Source organism: Colius striatus, chromosome 3, assembly GCF_028858725.1.
Source record: "Colius striatus isolate bColStr4 chromosome 3, bColStr4.1.hap1, whole genome shotgun sequence".
Lineage (NCBI taxonomy): Eukaryota > Metazoa > Chordata > Aves > Coliiformes > Coliidae > Colius > Colius striatus.
In genome coordinates, this window is record NC_084761.1 from 63870781 (window position 1) to 63888318 (window position 17538).

At 36.9% G+C, this 17538-nt stretch overlaps 1 protein-coding gene across 7 annotated transcripts in view; it reads left to right on the forward strand.

Annotated features, from left to right (window-relative positions):
- TENM3 (teneurin transmembrane protein 3) overlaps window positions 1–17538 on the forward strand; it is a 327557-nt gene that overhangs the window by 180480 nt on the left and 129539 nt on the right. For all 7 annotated transcript variants that reach the window (XM_061992048.1, XM_061992049.1, XM_061992050.1 and 4 more), the window contains one exon: window positions 8732–8969. In XM_061992048.1, coding sequence (XP_061848032.1) covers window positions 8732–8969 — 238 coding nt within the window. The remainder of the gene's footprint in view (window positions 1–8731; window positions 8970–17538) is intronic.

Consider the following 17538-nt stretch of genomic DNA (forward strand, 5'->3'; position numbering starts at 1 on the left):
AATTGCATAACTTTTTCCCTTCTGACTCCAAACAAGGAAGAAGGATGATCTCACTTACAAAGATGCAGAAAAGTCTATTCTAAATAGAACCAAGTGTGACTTTAATTGAGGCCTATGGGCTTGATGATCCCCAGCCCCAGGAAGTATTGCTCTGGGAGACTGCTGTATCCCAGAGGGAACAAAAAACCTGAACTTGCAGTCCTGCAAAACATCTGAATCACACTGTGGGGAAGCCAGGCTGGGAGCATACCACTAAAGGTTGCATTATTATATTTTGAGTCTCTGCATAATGTAAGCTGAATGTCATTTTTGTATCTCAAGTGAGCAAGCTTTTGTCATTTCTCACTGTGTGATTGCATCTTTACCCAGTTTGATCTCCAGGTAAATTGTTGGAAATAAGTCAATGACATTTTACCATTGGAAGATTTTGTTTGGTTTCCCAGACCTCAGGCCCTAAAAAGAGAATAGAAATAATGTCCATTAGTGTTCCTGCTAACTGCTGTTTGGATTAGCCTGGGGTGGAAGAACATAATATTCGTGTAACATGATAGCTGGATTGCAAGTACACTGTTGCTTCTAGCTCATTCCATGTGCATAGCTGCTGTCGTGTGTTTTATGTTATCTTTTTTTACTTCTTTTTCTTGTAAAGCAGGATCATGAGTATGTTACCCCAGCAGGTTAAATTTCAATTTACGTTAGAGAGTTTCTGTACTTTTTTCATCTGTCTTCTTAAATCCCCCTGGCGATAAAGAGGCCACTATTAGGAAGGCTTTTTGCCGAAGTAGTTCCACAATAGCTTTTTTCACTGAAGCTGAAATATTTATCTCTGTTTCAGCTTTCATAAGATGATTAAGTTATCCTCAACTCAGTCAAAAAACCTGCAGATTTTCAGTTTACTTTGTTACTTAAAATGTCTGCCTTGTGGATGACAGCATTGTCATCGTTTTTCCTTGATCTAGGTCAATTTGTTCTCCCAACCTGAGCTCTTTTGCCCCATACACTTTTGTCACTACTTTCTGTTAGCCAGTGGTAACATGGGCAAGAAGGCATGTATCACTATGTGGTATTTAAATTAAACAAATTTTGCCTGCCGTAATATTGGCCATGTGTTACGTATGTATTGAAGGGGTTAATGGAGCCGTTGCAGGCTGGAGATGGATATGTTGGAATGCTTTGAGAATCGATTCCAGCTAATGGAAAAAATGTTTTAAAAGTGAGCTGGTTCAGTTCCCACAGTGAACAACAGAGAGTGGGAACAACATTTAATAAACCTTTCAGAAGTAAATCCTCTGATTTTTCCTTTCACCACCGTCTGTGGAAGAAATGCCCGCTTTCTTCTCAATGGGCAGTATTTCTTCCTGCAGTGTATTTGCCTTACTCTACCAGGTATCAAGAGAAAGCTCTTTATGTCTTGGGCCAAAAAAAGTATTTGAAAAACATGTTCTTTTCATGTGTCCTCTAAGACTTAAGTTTTATTGACTTTGCACATTTTTGTTTAAACAGCAGGTTGACCAAAAGTAACCAGCCTTAAGATTCTGTCTCAACTGCCCCTAACTATCTGGTTTCCAGTAAATTAAAGAAGTTTTTACTGTATGCATCTTATTTTACAAAGATGGATGCTGCAAATGAAATCTCTGATGTGCTTTGATTATGAGGATTGTTGTATTTCTGATTTCTCTGTGTTTTACCTCAATTTTAAAAACTAAAGCTTTTATAACTTAATCTGGTACTTTTGAAAATAGTATGTGATTACATTTGTGGTTGCTGTTTGGGGTTTTTTTACTATATAGTTCCCATGCAGTGTTGAAGTACTTGCTGTAATATTTTTATATTGCTAATTAAGGTGATTATATACAGATTTTGTTCCGTCTTTTTGTTCTATTGATAAACCTCATTGAAAAAATCCAAGTTTTATTTTGCATTTGAGAATTGGCATGGTTTTAAATGCAGGACATACTTCTTGTGAACCATGAGCAGTCTTTATGAAACCTGAAGAAGATTTGTGAAAACAGCCTGTAATAAAAATCACACATGCTTCATAAAACACTACTTGATAGATATCACTTGCACCATTAAGAACTAAACGACAAAGGATGTAATTTCAGTTCTGGCATGCAATATTAATCGAAAGCCTTTAAAGCATCTTGCTGATGGGAACTGTGACAACATGACATTGAAGAATTGCAAACTAGAGACATCTATCTTAATCAGATTTTCAAAGTAAATGCCATAAAATAGAAAGTTATTTTATCTATCTTCACAGGGTCACATATCATATAGGGTATATAGCTTTTTAGCTTGTTTGTTCTAGAAATTCCAGAGACAAAACAAAAATCTGCCTTTGAAGGAAGTTTAAAGTTCAGTCTATACACTTTACAAAAGTTTTTGTGAAAAGGTTTTTAGTAACTAGTGGTTTCTGTTAGCTGCAGTAAGAATTCCGAAAATAATATGGAGAACTGAGTTATAAAACAGCACTGAACATGCACAGATATTAACAGTTGTTACGGGGAAATACTTTGCCTAATGGATGCAAAATGGAAAGACAAAGTTACACATGTACCTTTAAGCTGAAGTAATACTCCTGTAGACAGCACATCCAAACGACAGAACTGAAAGACATTGGTAGAAATGTTTTTTCTTCAGTTCCTAAAAGATTCTAACTTTTTCTGCATGACTGGTTTCTTTGTCTTCCAGCATATAATTAACTGATAAAGAACAGCTTCCTTATAGGGTATAGGAAATTATCAACATGTACTTTGTGGTTTAAAATACCAGTGATACCTGTTGGGGACTATCCTACTGCCCTCCAGGGAGGTGCAGCTACTTGTCTTGTCATCTGGTAGATCATAAACAATTACCACATGTGCACCATGAGACCATTTTGTGTTTCTCCACAATCAAATCAATCTTTCTTCCCTTTCACAGCAGAAATCTTTATTTCTCTTCAAAAATGATGTGGAAATTTAAAGAAAAATGGGTAATGTGACTAACAAAATTCAGGCTTTCTTTATCATTTCTTCTGAACTTGAGATGCATAAGCAAAGCAATATAATCTTTGAGAGCATATACTGCAGTTAAATTTACTGGTAGTTTCTCACTCCCGGGTAGCTTGACAGGTTGGCAGACCCTACAGGCAGTGTACTGATGAGGAGACAAACATTGGCCCACTTTGATCAAGCTACTTGTATGGCTTTTTCCCATTTTATATTGTAATAGTATACACACATAGAATGGTTATCTTGATCAAAGTGTCCTTGTCACTTCTTCACATTCTTGTCACCACTTACCTAGCACAGAAGCAGAGAGTGCTTCAAGAGGAAGTCAGCAGCAGTGGCTGCAGGTTAATTCTCTTTCCATCTGTGTCCATTGATTGTAATGCAAGCAGAAAAAGAAAGTGCAAGCTGACAACATATCAGAGTGAAAGGGCTATCCTGTGGTCTTAGGCACTGTGTCACCTAATTCCTTGGGTTGGATGTGTGGTTTGGTTCCTTAAAGCAGTTGGCAGGGCAGAGCCAGTTTGGACATGGATAAGATTAAACAAATACTTGGGATTAACCACAAAATGGGCACACATTAACAGATTGTCTTGGATAGCCACTATAGCTTGTAGTAAACGAACAGAAGAGAAACTGAGTCTTGCACACCTTGGCAGAAAAAGTGCACTGAAGCAGGGGTTCATTCAAAAGACAAATCTCTTTCATTACAAATGAACACTTAAGTGTGCAATTTTTCTCTAAACCCATAACCTTCTTTTTGGATTTATTAGTTAAATACAGCTTCTCATGAAAGATATTCCCACTCCACACTCTGGAGTGGTTTAACTTGCCTGGCTTGCCCGAAGCTCTGGCTATAGTGGAGGTAGCCTGTCTTACCTGCCCATGAGCAGGATCTTTAAAAAAAGAGCTCCTTTGGAAGCTCTAGGAATAATTGAGCCATTATACCCTTTCACTTCAATTTGCAGGGATGTTCCAGGTAAATCTCACTTCTGCTTACCATACTTTTGGAGGTAAATCCATGTGTCAATTATGTAAAGTGACAAGTCTACTGAAGTGGACCGGTTCATAGGGAAGTTAACTTTTGACTACTAGCAATCAAGGACTAGGGGACCAGGGACCTGGAAATGAGAGATTATCTTTTTGTTACAAGTTTTCTAAAACATTTGATCTACCGCATATATTGTGGATATTTACCATGGGAGAGACTCTTGTAAAGACAGAGGGGGGAAAAAAAAAGAGTTAACCTGACTAGAAGGAGTTAAGGCTTTCACAGAATTAGATATTGAATTACATTATGTTCACATTTGAAATGTTTATATCATAATGGAAGTCTTGGCTTTTGTGTTTGTCATGGAAACTCAAAGTTAACGTTAATTACACACTACTAAAAAGCCTAATCCTTATCAAATGGAAATCACCTCTTTTTCCTAGATGAGTAGCTAGCTGACAGGTCTTGATGATCTGTCTGTTGTTGAAAGGCTATCACAAAAAATGTGCAACAAATTACTTTTTTTTTTTCGTGATACTTGGTCTGCTTTTCTCCTTCTGAATTAACCCCTTTCCCCCAAATGGCAGTAGTTGTTGTAAATCTCTCTCTCCTTACTTTCTACTTTCATGTATGTGTTTTATTGTATTCTTTCATATGCTGTTCAAATTCTGTAATGATTAAATGATAAAATTAATAAAATGTAAATTACTTTTTGAAAAAGAGATGAGAAAAAGGTTTTGTGAAAGGCATATACAGAGTGCATATAATTTACCTCTTCAATTGAAATGGCTGCTTTGCTCCCCTGCGGTTCCCTAGGGTAAATAACCATTCAAATATGTTTTGAAAAAATCATGTCACTGTAGTAAGACAGCTTTCTACACGATTTCGTGTGACTTTTCCGAGTTCTGTACATATGTTTGCATGCATAATATCTGATGCTGATTTATGCAGCAAATGCCTCAAAAGTTTGGGGGTTTTTTGTTGCACGTGAACAACTTGAATGCACAGGCTGGTTGCTGGGCCAATTTACATTTGCTTCATAAGCTACAGAAATATTCTTTTTAAGATAGATGGGATTGTTCTACAGTCATTAAGGTCTAGACTAAACAAGAAAATAATAATTAAAACTTACCATTTTTAGACATAAGCCCACCTGTACTGATACCTGCTTATTTTTTGTGTAACCTAGACATTCTCATTTAGATTATATCAATTACGACAGCATTTAAAATCCAATTTAAAGCAAAGGGACTGCAGCTTTCTGAAGTAGCTTTTTAAGTTTTTCAGCATAACTGTGCTTTATCAGATTTAAATACTCCTTCTTCCTGATAAGTCGATAAATAAATTTCTGTTAAAGTGGTTTGTTGTGAGAGCCCTGGCCAATCTCAGGACTGCTGATCTTTTCACTAACCAAGGGAAGCACTGTCTCCCTCTAGGATTCCTGTTTTCCAACCAGCTGACTGGTAGGAAGGAGGAGTTACAGAGTCTTGATAATGGTCATTGTGGCATTTGCAGGAGTAATCTCCGCTGTTGCAGAGCACATGATGTATCTGTGTCATGAAACTCTCACTGTCTTTATGAATTCCTTAATTATGAGAAGCAAAAAACCAGTGTTTTCTGGCTGTGATGCTGATTTTTCAGGAGACTTGTGTGAATCACTTAACATATCTGCTTCAGTTTCCCTGCATGTGCAATGAGAATATTTTCATAGTGTCACAGGGATGTCGAGAGACTTGGTTACTACATAAGGCTTGATAGCTTTGTGGGAAAGTCACACAGTATTGAAAGCTCTTCTTTTGCTATAAACTCCTGAAAAGTGGAAAAAAAAGGAATCTGACTCCAGCTTAAGAACAACATTTGAAACATGACTGTTCTGATGATTGTATCTTCATCACAGATCAGTGGTCCAAGATTGAAGTTTCTGTTGGAAATTACTTGACAGTCAGAAGAGCTGTGGATTCAGGAAATCTGGCAAGTTGAAGAAAAGATCGAAAGAGCGGTTCTCAGTCATCTCTCATTCAGAACAACAATACAGGAATGAGGAAAATTAAAGGAATATAGATTTTAGCTCTATTGATTTATGGAAAATCTAATCTTATTAGGCTCAATTCTACCTTTAGCTCTTGCAAAATTAGAAGAGGAATAAATCATTGCAGATTTTTTAGGTATTTCTGATTCTGTGTAGGCTGTAGGTTCCCTGCCAATTGAGGTCACTTTCAAACACTTGAAAATGCTGCCTGTGGAGAGAGAGAAAGTGAGCTTTGGGAACATGTGATCATTATAAAATTGCGCTTGCAATGCTCTCCTAGCTCCCTTCTAGCTTGCACCTTACAGTTACAGGCACATCCTGCAACTCTTAATTTATTTTATATGTTACTCTATAGTTTCAGTAATGTTTGCATGATATATACCAGAATGGCTTTATAGTTTCAAAGTAAGTTTTGGGGGCAATAATCTAAATCCCAAATAGTGGCATGGTCCCCTACTCACACCTTCCTTTGTGCAAGAGGTGCAACCGTACTTTATCCCCTGCTTTGTTTTAGCAGAGGATGATGCAAGATCTGTAGTACTAAAAAGGGTGGAATAAAAGATTGGTTTTCAACTGAGTTTTTAAATGAGACATTGATGAAGGAGAGTGACGTTAGAGTAACATTTTAGCCAGGAGGAGCTGCAAAGGAGGACAGTGTTGCTGTTCAGCAAAGCTGGGCAGGTAGGAATGTCAAAACAGAAAATAACAAAGACAAAAAGTCTGGTCCTTAGGACAATTTTGATTAGGTAGTTTACCCGATTAAAAATACAAGTAAGGAAAATTATTTTGTTTCCCATGTGGCTTTTTCTGTTGTGTAATTAATAATGAACATATATATATACGTACATATATGAATATTTACAGACATTATATGTGCATACATCTGTTCATATTCACATGCTTCTTTATATTTAAAGTATAAGACCACAGTTAATTCTGCTTCAGCCAATAAATTGCTTGTAATCTAAATCAGCTAAAATTTTAAATAGACCTGAGAAAACTCTTTGTTAGTGTTAGTCTGTTAACTTTCCTTTAACTGACTTGTTGAAGTGTGACTGGAAGCCTTTGATAGTGATTGTAATCATATGCAATGACACACTTTGTGTCCATGGTAAAGACAAAGCTGATCAATTGTATCCTTCTTGGAAGGTAACTTTTCATTAATGTATTATGCATTTGGTATTAAACCTTATTGGCAATGTAAATGCTGTCATTATTTTAATGACAGATTCAGCATTGCTGTTGTTTCTCACAAAAGTCGTGTTGCCCATATAAGATAACTGGAAAGGAGAATGAGGTTCTTGGAAAGGAAATTATTCCAAAGGCTGGATTTTCTGGTTAAGCTTAGCACGTCTATTCCTAACATTCTCAAATTTTCTTAAGTTCACAACTTGAGAAATTACTCACTGTTATTTTTATAGTTGTCGCTTGTAAGTTATCGGAAACATCTGTTTCAACAGAAAGACTTTTCCGGTATTCTCTGTGCCGAGGTATTATTATTGGGTTTGTAACAATTTGCAGTTATAACCAGTTCCGAACAGGGAATTGCTTATGAAGATCAAACAACTTATTTAAAAACTATATGAAAGCATTTACACTGTGAGCAAAGTGCAGGCCCTGCATATTCTGCTCTGCTTAAGACTTGAATTTATGTTATTAAGTATGTTCTACTACATTCGTTTAGGAAGTAGATTGCAAATGAATTATATATTGTTACATTTTTATCTGTCATCAGTCATTGCTAAATCATGATAAATTAAGCGTCCTGAGGGTTTTTAAATTTTGTGTTCATTGTGTTGTATGGTAAGATTTGTCTTCTATTTATGACTTTACTTACTACTGATTTTGCAGAACATACTATTTGAACCTAACATTGATGGAGGTATTTGATTGTGAATTTTGCTGGTTTGAGGTTTTGGTTTTAAGCTTTATGTGTGTTGTGTGCTTTGATTAAGTCAAATAATATTTCCTTTTGTTTTGATGGTCTGACTCTCTGATTACCTGTGACTTACTCCAAACTGTAGTTATATTGCATAGTGTGAAATTGGAAAAGCTGTTCTGTGTGTGTTCTAATGGATGTGACGGTCATTAAGTATATGAGTCTTCTGACGTTGTAATCAGATGTGATTCAGTCTGTTAAATATCCATGAAGCAACATCTGCTTCACAGAGTGACCTTCTGCTAAAGAATACTTAGCATCTATTAGCAGATCATAGTGCAGATCTGCCTTATTTGAAATGCACTAAACTAGAGTAGTCTACTGCTGTTTAGCAGCTAGCTTGTAATAATTTATTGCAGTTAAATAAAGCTTAAAAAACTCCATTAAATAATTATAGGGATTATATGCATTTCGAAAACCTTTGTGTTCTACTGAAATTACCCATTTAATTTCAGGGTTCGTTTGTTAAAAAAAGCTGAAATCTAAAGGCACATTAGGGGATCTGTCAGATGCTATTTTCTGTAGGTGTTAATAAAACCAGATTAAAAAAAAAACTGAAACAAATTAAAACCAAAAGCGATTTTACCATCTGTTGTATATTAATTAGAACTTGGTGTATCAAGGGTAAACTTGCTCTTAGAGAATGTCACTGAATGTCTGCTAATAGAATAATATGCAAATATATTAGATGATAGGATTATATTGAATTTCTCATTCTGCTTTGGTTGTAGCAAATGCTGAGATGGTGTATAACGAACTTTAATTTTCTTTCTTCTTAGAACAACCTGCAAATAACCAAGGCCAGTCGACCCTGCAGCCTTTGCCACCTTCTCACAAGCAACATTCAGCACAGCATCACCCATCCATCACCTCACTTAACAGAAACTCACTGACAAATAGGAGGAATCAGAGTCCGGCCCCGCCGGCTGCTTTGCCCGCCGAGCTGCAAACCACACCTGAGTCAGTCCAGCTGCAGGACAGCTGGGTCCTTGGCAGTAATGCGCCACTGGAAAGCAGGTAATTACTTAGGTACTACAACAGGCTGTGGCACTTCTAAAGAAGACATTTAACTTGATGAAAGATGACCTGAAGCTAATACTTCCTCTCACTCAGCAAACTGAAAACTTTTCAGTACTAAAACTCTGTCCTCTCTGTAAAAATCCACAATGATGCTTTTTTCCCTTACAATGAATATTGCAGAGTAATGGGATGCAGAGAGCATATTAATTTTTCCAAAGAAGTATTTTCCTTCCTGTTCATAATCTATGACTTTTGACTGTTGGAAGAATTTTTTTGCCTTGCTTGCCAGATATGTTATGTGTCAAATACTTACTGCCATACAGTTCAAGTGTCAAGGACCTTTCAGTAGTGCGTTTTAACTGTTTCACTTGTGCCTTTGAGGAAATAACCATGTGAGGTTAGATGTTTATTAAAATGGCCTAGGATTTGGTAAGACAAAAGAACTCACTTAGTTCTGGTATAATAGTAAATTTGTCCTCATTCTTTTTTGTCTCTTGGAATTGATAGCTGGCTTTAGGAAGAAGTGACTAACATAAAGGGTGATGCTAGCTTCTTTAGATGCAGATTGACATATAATGCAGAATGATCTATAAAAAAATTATAGAACTCACTGCACAGAGCTGAATTTACCTACAGTGATTAATTAATACTCATGTAACACTCATCAGCACTAATTTTTTATTAACGAAAGCCATAATATTCCAATTTAGTCATCAAATGGAACATTTATAACTATATTGAACCTGACAGTAGTTCTTGGAAATGTTTTTGAAATGCCTTCTGTTCATTCTTTGAATCCATTTAAATTATGTTTTGTGGATCCAACTGATTTTGAGTAATTTAAAACATACACAACCTTAAGATTCTCCATTACATAGTTTTGTCCTCATAGATGTTTCAGGCAACCCTTCTGTCAGGCTGTTGGAAATAGCTGTTCTTTTTCTTACTTTTCTTGGACTCTCTCTGTGTTGCTTATGAGACAGACACTGTGGAACAGGATTCCACGGAAGGGATTTCACCATCATACTCAGACAATTCAGTACATTAAGATTTTTCTTACAGAACAAATAAGTTCTGGTGGGAATAAGATGTTTGACTTTTTCCAGACACTGATTAATCTTCACTAGATGGCTAATGTCTTTGGGGTATGCTTCTACTGCCATATATGTTTTTGTTGTGTTTATACAATTAGAATACCATTTCCAACCTGGGGTAAATATTCTTTTGCCAAGTCTTTTCATCTTTTAAAGGTTCCTCACAAAATCTATCTGTATTTTGGTTTTGAACACTTATGAGTGAGCTGAAATGTGAAAGTTTCACATAAAAACTGACAGAGCACTACTGTAGTTTCTCTAAGAGTCTCACCTGTCTGGAACTCTGGAGGTGAATAACCCATCTTATTTGTCATTGTTTTTTCCCTTTTTGGTTAAGGTTTGCCACTGAGTGTGATTCTTAGGTTCAGTTTCAGCTATATTAACAACTTCATGATAGGTCTCTTCATTCTTTTCTCAGCCTAAAAGAAAGTTGATTTGCTTTTTTGCAATATTTTAGCTTATGCTCGTAGTCAGGTTTGAGAGGAGAGGGGGGTTACACTTTTTTTGTGACTTAGGTGACACGTACTTAGAGGTACAGAATGTGTCAGCATATATACATAGCTGTCTTATTTCTGTAGTCTCATATTGGTGATGAGTAGCATAAAAATGACATAGAATTTGCTGTCAAATGTAGCAGCATGGTGAATAGGCTAAGTTTGTGTATTTGTGTACAGGTGAGAGGGATGTATTTGCAAAGCCTGAGAGAAGTTCCAGTGTCCATCACTTTGCAGTAGCAATGCAATTATGAAATACATATTTCATAATATTGGATTCAGTTGTATAATAGAATACTCTGCAATTTGGCTCTGTTTGTATAAAGTGTTCCTATTACTGGTTAACTCTGAGGTGACGGATCAATGACATACAACAGAAATTCCAATTTATGATTTTTTAAAAATATTAAAAGACTCTTTGTTTAAAGTTTTTTGAGGGCTTAAAGCTGTAACTTGGATGGCCTGGGTATATAATCTTTGATGTCATTTTTGAGTGACAATAAGGTCACTGAACAGTGTCACAAATTGTCTTTACTGAAACTCAGTAAAATTTACATTTTAAAAGTTAAAACAAGCAGTATGGTTAAAAAAATATTTCTTGCACATTTCCTGCAGACTGCAGGGCCTTTTCATTGGACATTTAATGATTTTTGCTATTGGACTTGTCCTCAACCTGTTGCAAATTAGAGTCAGCTGTAGAAGCAATAGATCTGCCGGAGGAGCCAGCACCATAAAACAATATTAATTGCTGAAGAAATAAAAAAAGCAGGACTGTATTGAATAACCTTCCATTTTGTTCTTTGAATTACTAGTTGGACAGCCAAAATCATGCAAATACATGAACACATCAGATGTCAGAATCTTATAAATTATTAAGTAATTAAATATTATTAGGGGTTTTTTTAAATTATTGTTGGCATTTTTTTACCTACTAGTTTTAGTAATGAGTTCCTGAGCATCATTAGTTACGTTCTCATTGCTTTGCATTCTAGTAGAATCTAAAGTACTAATACTTAAAAATTCTTAGTTTTTTAAATGCGTTCTTTGTTAAGTATTTGAATGTGCAGAATTTTTCTAATGCACAGTTATGTTGTTAGAGATATGCAGAGGAAAGGTATGTTAGGACTTGTAAATTTGTTGATGAAAGTAAGATGCTGGCAGCTTTTAGTGCATTGCACAGGCAATATTTCATTAATTTTAGGCACTGAATGTCCAAGATAAATTTGTCAGCAAGGGAAAATATGCATTTCGAGGAATAAATCTCTGAGAATATTGTATAATGTTATTCACAATCTTAGCTAATGTGTCAATGAACTAAAGAAGAGCTTTGCTTTTTCTTACTTGATTTGCTGTATAAAATGCCTCATTTTTTGAAAGGTGCTGGAAACTAACACGTTTTTCATTGTCTATACTGATGCTGCTTAATTTTCTCTTAATCCTAACTTAGAGTAGGAACATTACTGTATTCAGTTACTTATCTGATATTTTTACCAGTAAGAAAGAGGGAATTGGTTGAATAAATACTTGACAGCTGGAAAATATTTCATCATTTTGAAGGATTTAATAAAAATACCAGAATACCTCAAAAGTGGTACAGACAAAACAATTCCTAGAAGGTGTTACTTAAAAGCATTCTGCAGGCTTCATCCAAACTTCATTTTAGAATGTGAATATTTTAGAAACTCCCAAAGTGTGAGGAACATACCCATATGTCTTTATTGGGGTGGACTGCCAAGGAAGCTAGTGCCTTCAGTATTGATTAAGGTGTGGAAAGGGTGTTGATAGTTTCCAGGGAAGTCTTAAATCAATTTGTGTAGAGGCTGATTGATTGTCTGCAAAAGCACGCTGTTGCTGGAGGTTAAAGTCTGCTCAAAGCTGATATTTTACACATTCCACCCACTGAAACATTGCCTAGTTTAATCAAATTCAAAATTGTTCCATTCTATAAGTCTCTCAGGTTTTCACACATGGATTTGATTAGACATTAGACATCACAAAATAATAAGAGTTTTCGATTCCTGGAGAAGTAAGGAGGGGAGGCCAGCAGAACTGCCACCTTGGACTTCCGGAGGGTAGACTGTTTAGGAGACTATGACAGAGTCCCTTTGGAGACAATCCTGAAGGGCAAAGGAGTCCAGAAAGGTTGAACATCATTCAAGAAGGAAATCTTAAAGGTGCAGGAGCAGGCTGTCCCCATATACTGAAAGACAAGCTGGCAGGGAAGAAGACCAGGCTGGCTGAACAGAGCTTTTTGGTTGGATCCAAGGAAAAAAAGGAGAATTTATGACCTTTGGAAGAAGGGGCAGGCAACTCAGGAGGACTACAGGGCGATTTTAAGATTATGCAGGGAGAGAATTAGATGGGCCAAAGGACAACTAGAACTTAATCTGGCTAATGCTGTAAAGGACAATCAAAAAATGCTTCTATACATACATCAGCAACAAAAGAGGGGGATAAGGAAAGTCTCCATCCTTTATTGGATGTGGCAGGAAAAATAAGTGGCAAAGGAGGAGGAAAAGGCCAAGGTACTTAATGCCTTCTTTGCATCGATCTTTAATGGTAAGACCAGTTGTTCTTGGGGTATCCTTTCCCCGAGATGGAGGATGGGGTCAGGGAGCAGAATGAAGCTCCTTTAGTGCCAAGGGAAAATTATGTGACCTATACCACTTAGACACACACAAGTCAGTGGGGCTGAATGGGATCCACCTAAGGGTGCTGAGGGAGCTGGCGGAAGTGCTCACCAAGCTACTCTCCATCAAGTAGTCCTGGCTCACTGGGGAGGTCCCAGTGGACTGGAGGTTGGCAAATGTGACACCCATCTACAAGAAGGGCCAGAAGGAGGATCCTAGGAATTACAGACCTGTCAGTCTGACCTCAATGCCAGGGAAGGTTCTGGAGCACATCATCTTGAGTGCCATCACAAAGCACATACAGGGCAACCAGGTGATCAGGCCTAGCCAGGGTGAGTTTATGACTAACCTATGACATGGTGACCCACTCAGAGGATGAGGGAAAGGCTGTGGATGGGCTCTTCCTGGACTTCAGTAAAGCCTTTAATACAGTCTCCCACAGCATCCTTCTGGAGAAAACAGCTGCCCATAGCTTGGATGGACCTAATCTGCAATGAGTGGAAAACTGTCTGGATGGCCAGGCCAAGAGAGTGATGGTGAATGGAGTTAAATTCAGTTGGTCACCAGTGGTGTTCTCCAGGTCTCACTGTCGGGGCCTGTTCTGTTTAATGTCTTTATCAATGGTTTGGATGAGGGGATCAAGTGCACACTCAATAACTTCACAGATAACACAAAGATGGGAGGGCGCACAGATCTGAGGGCAAGAAGGCTCTTCAGAGAGACTGGACAGGCTGGATCAATGGGCCAAGGTCAATTTTATGAGGTTTAACAAAGCCAAGTGCCCAGTCGTGCAACCCCATACAATGCACCAGGTCTGGGGATGTGTGGCTGGAGAGCTGCCCAGCAGAAAAGAACCTGAGCATGTTGATTGACAGGCACCTGAACATAAGCCAGCAGCGTGCGCAGGTGGCCAAGAGGGCCAGTGACATCCTGGCTTGTATTGGAAGTAGTGTGGCCAGCAGGAACAGGGAAATGATTGTGACTTTGTACTCAGCACTGGTGAGGCCTCACCTCTAATACTGTGTTCAGGTTTGAGCCCCTCACTACAAGAAGGACATTGAGGTTCTGGAGAGTGTCCAGAGATGGGCAACAAAGCTGATGAAGGGTCTAGAGCACAAGTGTTATGAGGAGCAGCTGAAGGAACTCAGGTTGTTCAGCCTGTAGAATAGGAGACTGGGGGGAGACTTTATCACTCTCTACAACTACCTGAAAGGAGGCTGTGGTGATGTGAAGTATTGGTCTCTTCTCCCAAGTAACAAGTGATAGAACAAGAGGAAGCGGCCTCATGTTGCACCAGGGAAGGTTTAGGTTAGAAAAATTCCAGTGAAAGCCTTACCAAACACTGGAACAGGCTGCCCAGGGTAGCAGTGGATTCACTATCACTGGAGATATTAAAAAAGAAGTTCAGAAGTGACACATCAGGCATGAAGATTCAGTTTATCAACCTCACTAGCACACTGTGTCCATACGCTTATAAGCTTCCCTTGGTGTCAGTAGTGTCTTTAGATGTTTTCTTGATCTCTCTGGCATCTTTTCCTCCTAAAAGTCCTCTGCTGTTGCCACGAATACATGGAATTTACCACACTGTATTTCTTTCTTTGTCCCTTAGGCAAGCTCTGATAGTTCAGTATTTAGTACTATTTGCGCAGCATTCCTTGAGTTTATCATTCCACTCTTCAAAAATATGCAGCCATCAAAGTAAGCATGGACAGGTTGTGGGGTTTTTTTCCCCAAATATTCTTTTCCTGTTTTAAATAAGATAAAAGAAGTTTTCAGTTTTAAACAAAATAATAGTGCTTAGCTTTGTTTCTCCCCTTTCATTTTCTCACCATTCCCTGACAGAGCCAGAGTCTGTATTCCTACCTTTCCCTCCTCTGCTGTTGTGTCGTATTGTTTGCAGCACTTCAGATGTCCACTCTCTCTGGTAGCCAGGCCTGTGCATATTTTATGACTGACTATGCCAGATAGCCAGCTAAAGATTGTTTTTTAATAGTCTCAGTTCACTTTTATTACTTCAGTCCTTAAGCCTGTCTTGCTATGTGCAGCAACCAGGAATTGTATTCAGGGACTTGCACACAAATAATGGATCACCGAAGGGTAATGACCATCCAATGGTAGCCTTGAAACACCATGTCTTCAAGTTACAGTCCAGCATACAGTTCAGAGAACAGCGAGGAAGGTAGATAAATCCCAGATAAATACATACAAAATGCCATTGCAGTTTTGCAAAACTGTGGAAAGAGAAAGTTTTGCCATGAAATTAGTATATTCTTTTTGTGGGATCATCCCATTCTTTACTTTGAAATTGCCACTCTAATTGCATCTTTTTGTATCTTTGTGTGTAGAGAATTAGGAAATCAAGCAGTCCTTGCAAATGGTCATGACAACCTTATAGAGATGGATGTGTTTTCTCCAACATACCACGATAGCAGTTATGGGTATGTGACTCTAAGTGTTTGCATGATGCTAACTGTTGACACAGAAGACAAAATGTAATTTTTTTAAAAATTTTGATTACAATAGTCAGAAACATCTGGGACAGAATTCCTCATCTTTATATCTGATTTTTTTCAAATTATACTTTAAATAATTATTCATACTGACTCATGATAAATACAAAATAGTAAACTTTGACTGCCAAAACTTGTTTGCCTTCATTTAAGAAAATAAGAGTGCAGTTGAGGTTTTATTAATTCTCTGTGGCCTGATTCTGCAAGCTGTTGGATACTGTTTGCATTATTACACATTTGCCAGGTCTGATCCTTGGTTTGTAATATATTTACTACTTAGCAAATGTTTGGTTTAGAAATATTATGACATATTAACGTAGCATAAGGAATGACCAGTCAAAGAAGCTAAGAAGAATTATGTATCGAATACTTTTTACCAGATAGTTTGAAATCAAAACTACTGATAAATACATAACTGGAAGTAAAGAATTACAGATAAGTGAATATTTCAGCTCATTTAAATAAAAATTATGTAATAGAACAGTTCTACATCTGCCTAACTTTGTCATTATTATCCGTCTTACATTTGAACTATGTTTGGCATTCTTATGCCAAATCAATATACTTGGTTTCTGATCTTCACCAAAAAAAAACCAACTGACAAAGCAGTACCATTTTCTAATGAGTTCCAGCCTCTTAATCAGCACAGTTTTCAGAATTTTAGTAAAGAATAATTAATCATAAATTTATCCAAATACTGTTTTACTAGATGTAACTCAACATTATAGAAGGGATAAGGTGCTATTTGATTAAATTAGGAGACCTGTATCTGTCCATTAATAATTAATTATTATGTAAAATATATTGACACTCTACATTGATCTGCTTCATGTTCCAAAAACTCTTAAACTTTCACTTAGCCACAAATTAAAATGAACAACAGGAGGAGAATGGTATTGTTAAATTCAATTAGTTAATCATTATCAGCAAACTCAAAGATACTGCAGGTATTTACCAGAAGACCATAATATATTTTCTTTAAAGTAAAGATGTAAGCATGCTGTATCAAAAAAGAACAAAACCAAGTATTATTGTTCACTGTAGACCAATTACCATACAATACTGATTCAAATGCATAATTGCTGAAGTAGAGTTAATAGAACCTGGCCTGGTTTATGCTTTTTATGTTTGTAATGGGACCACCAAATGCAAGTATTTTGGCAAATGGACTGTTACATGAAATTCCTGTTAGTTGCCACTAATTCAGGTAACAATACAATGAAATTATCTTGTTTGTAATCCTTTCATTTTTCAAATTATGCTAGCAGGGATCATCTCCTGGTGTGAATGTTGTCCAGAGATAATAACACATCGGTTTCAAGGCATAATAGATTTGAAACTACAACATGCTATCAGCATGAAGATTCAGTTTATCAACCTCACTAACATACTGTGTCACAGCTAGACTCATTATATTTTTGTTTCCTTGTTTTCATGTCATGCATGTGTTACATTGTGGTATACTATTTCTTAGTTTGTATGACTGATGGAGTGAATATTAATCTGATGAATTTGACAATTTTAGTGTTAATAATGATAATAGAAATGGACATCTTGCATAGACATAGTAATGATTCATAGACTCAGGCCTAAAAAAATAGTTATTTATAGCTTCAAGAGATTTGTGCACAATGCATTAATTATCATAAGACAGCTGGAAATCTCCAAATATTTTAATGGTATGTATTGTTGGCTTTTCTTGGTACCATTCTTCTTTTCTCTAATGTATAAACATATGTTAGTATACATGTTGCCAAATCAGTTAAGCTTGAAGTTTAGTTTTCTTCTACCTTCTCTTTCCACATTATCTAGATATCAAAATCTGAAAAGAATGTAAG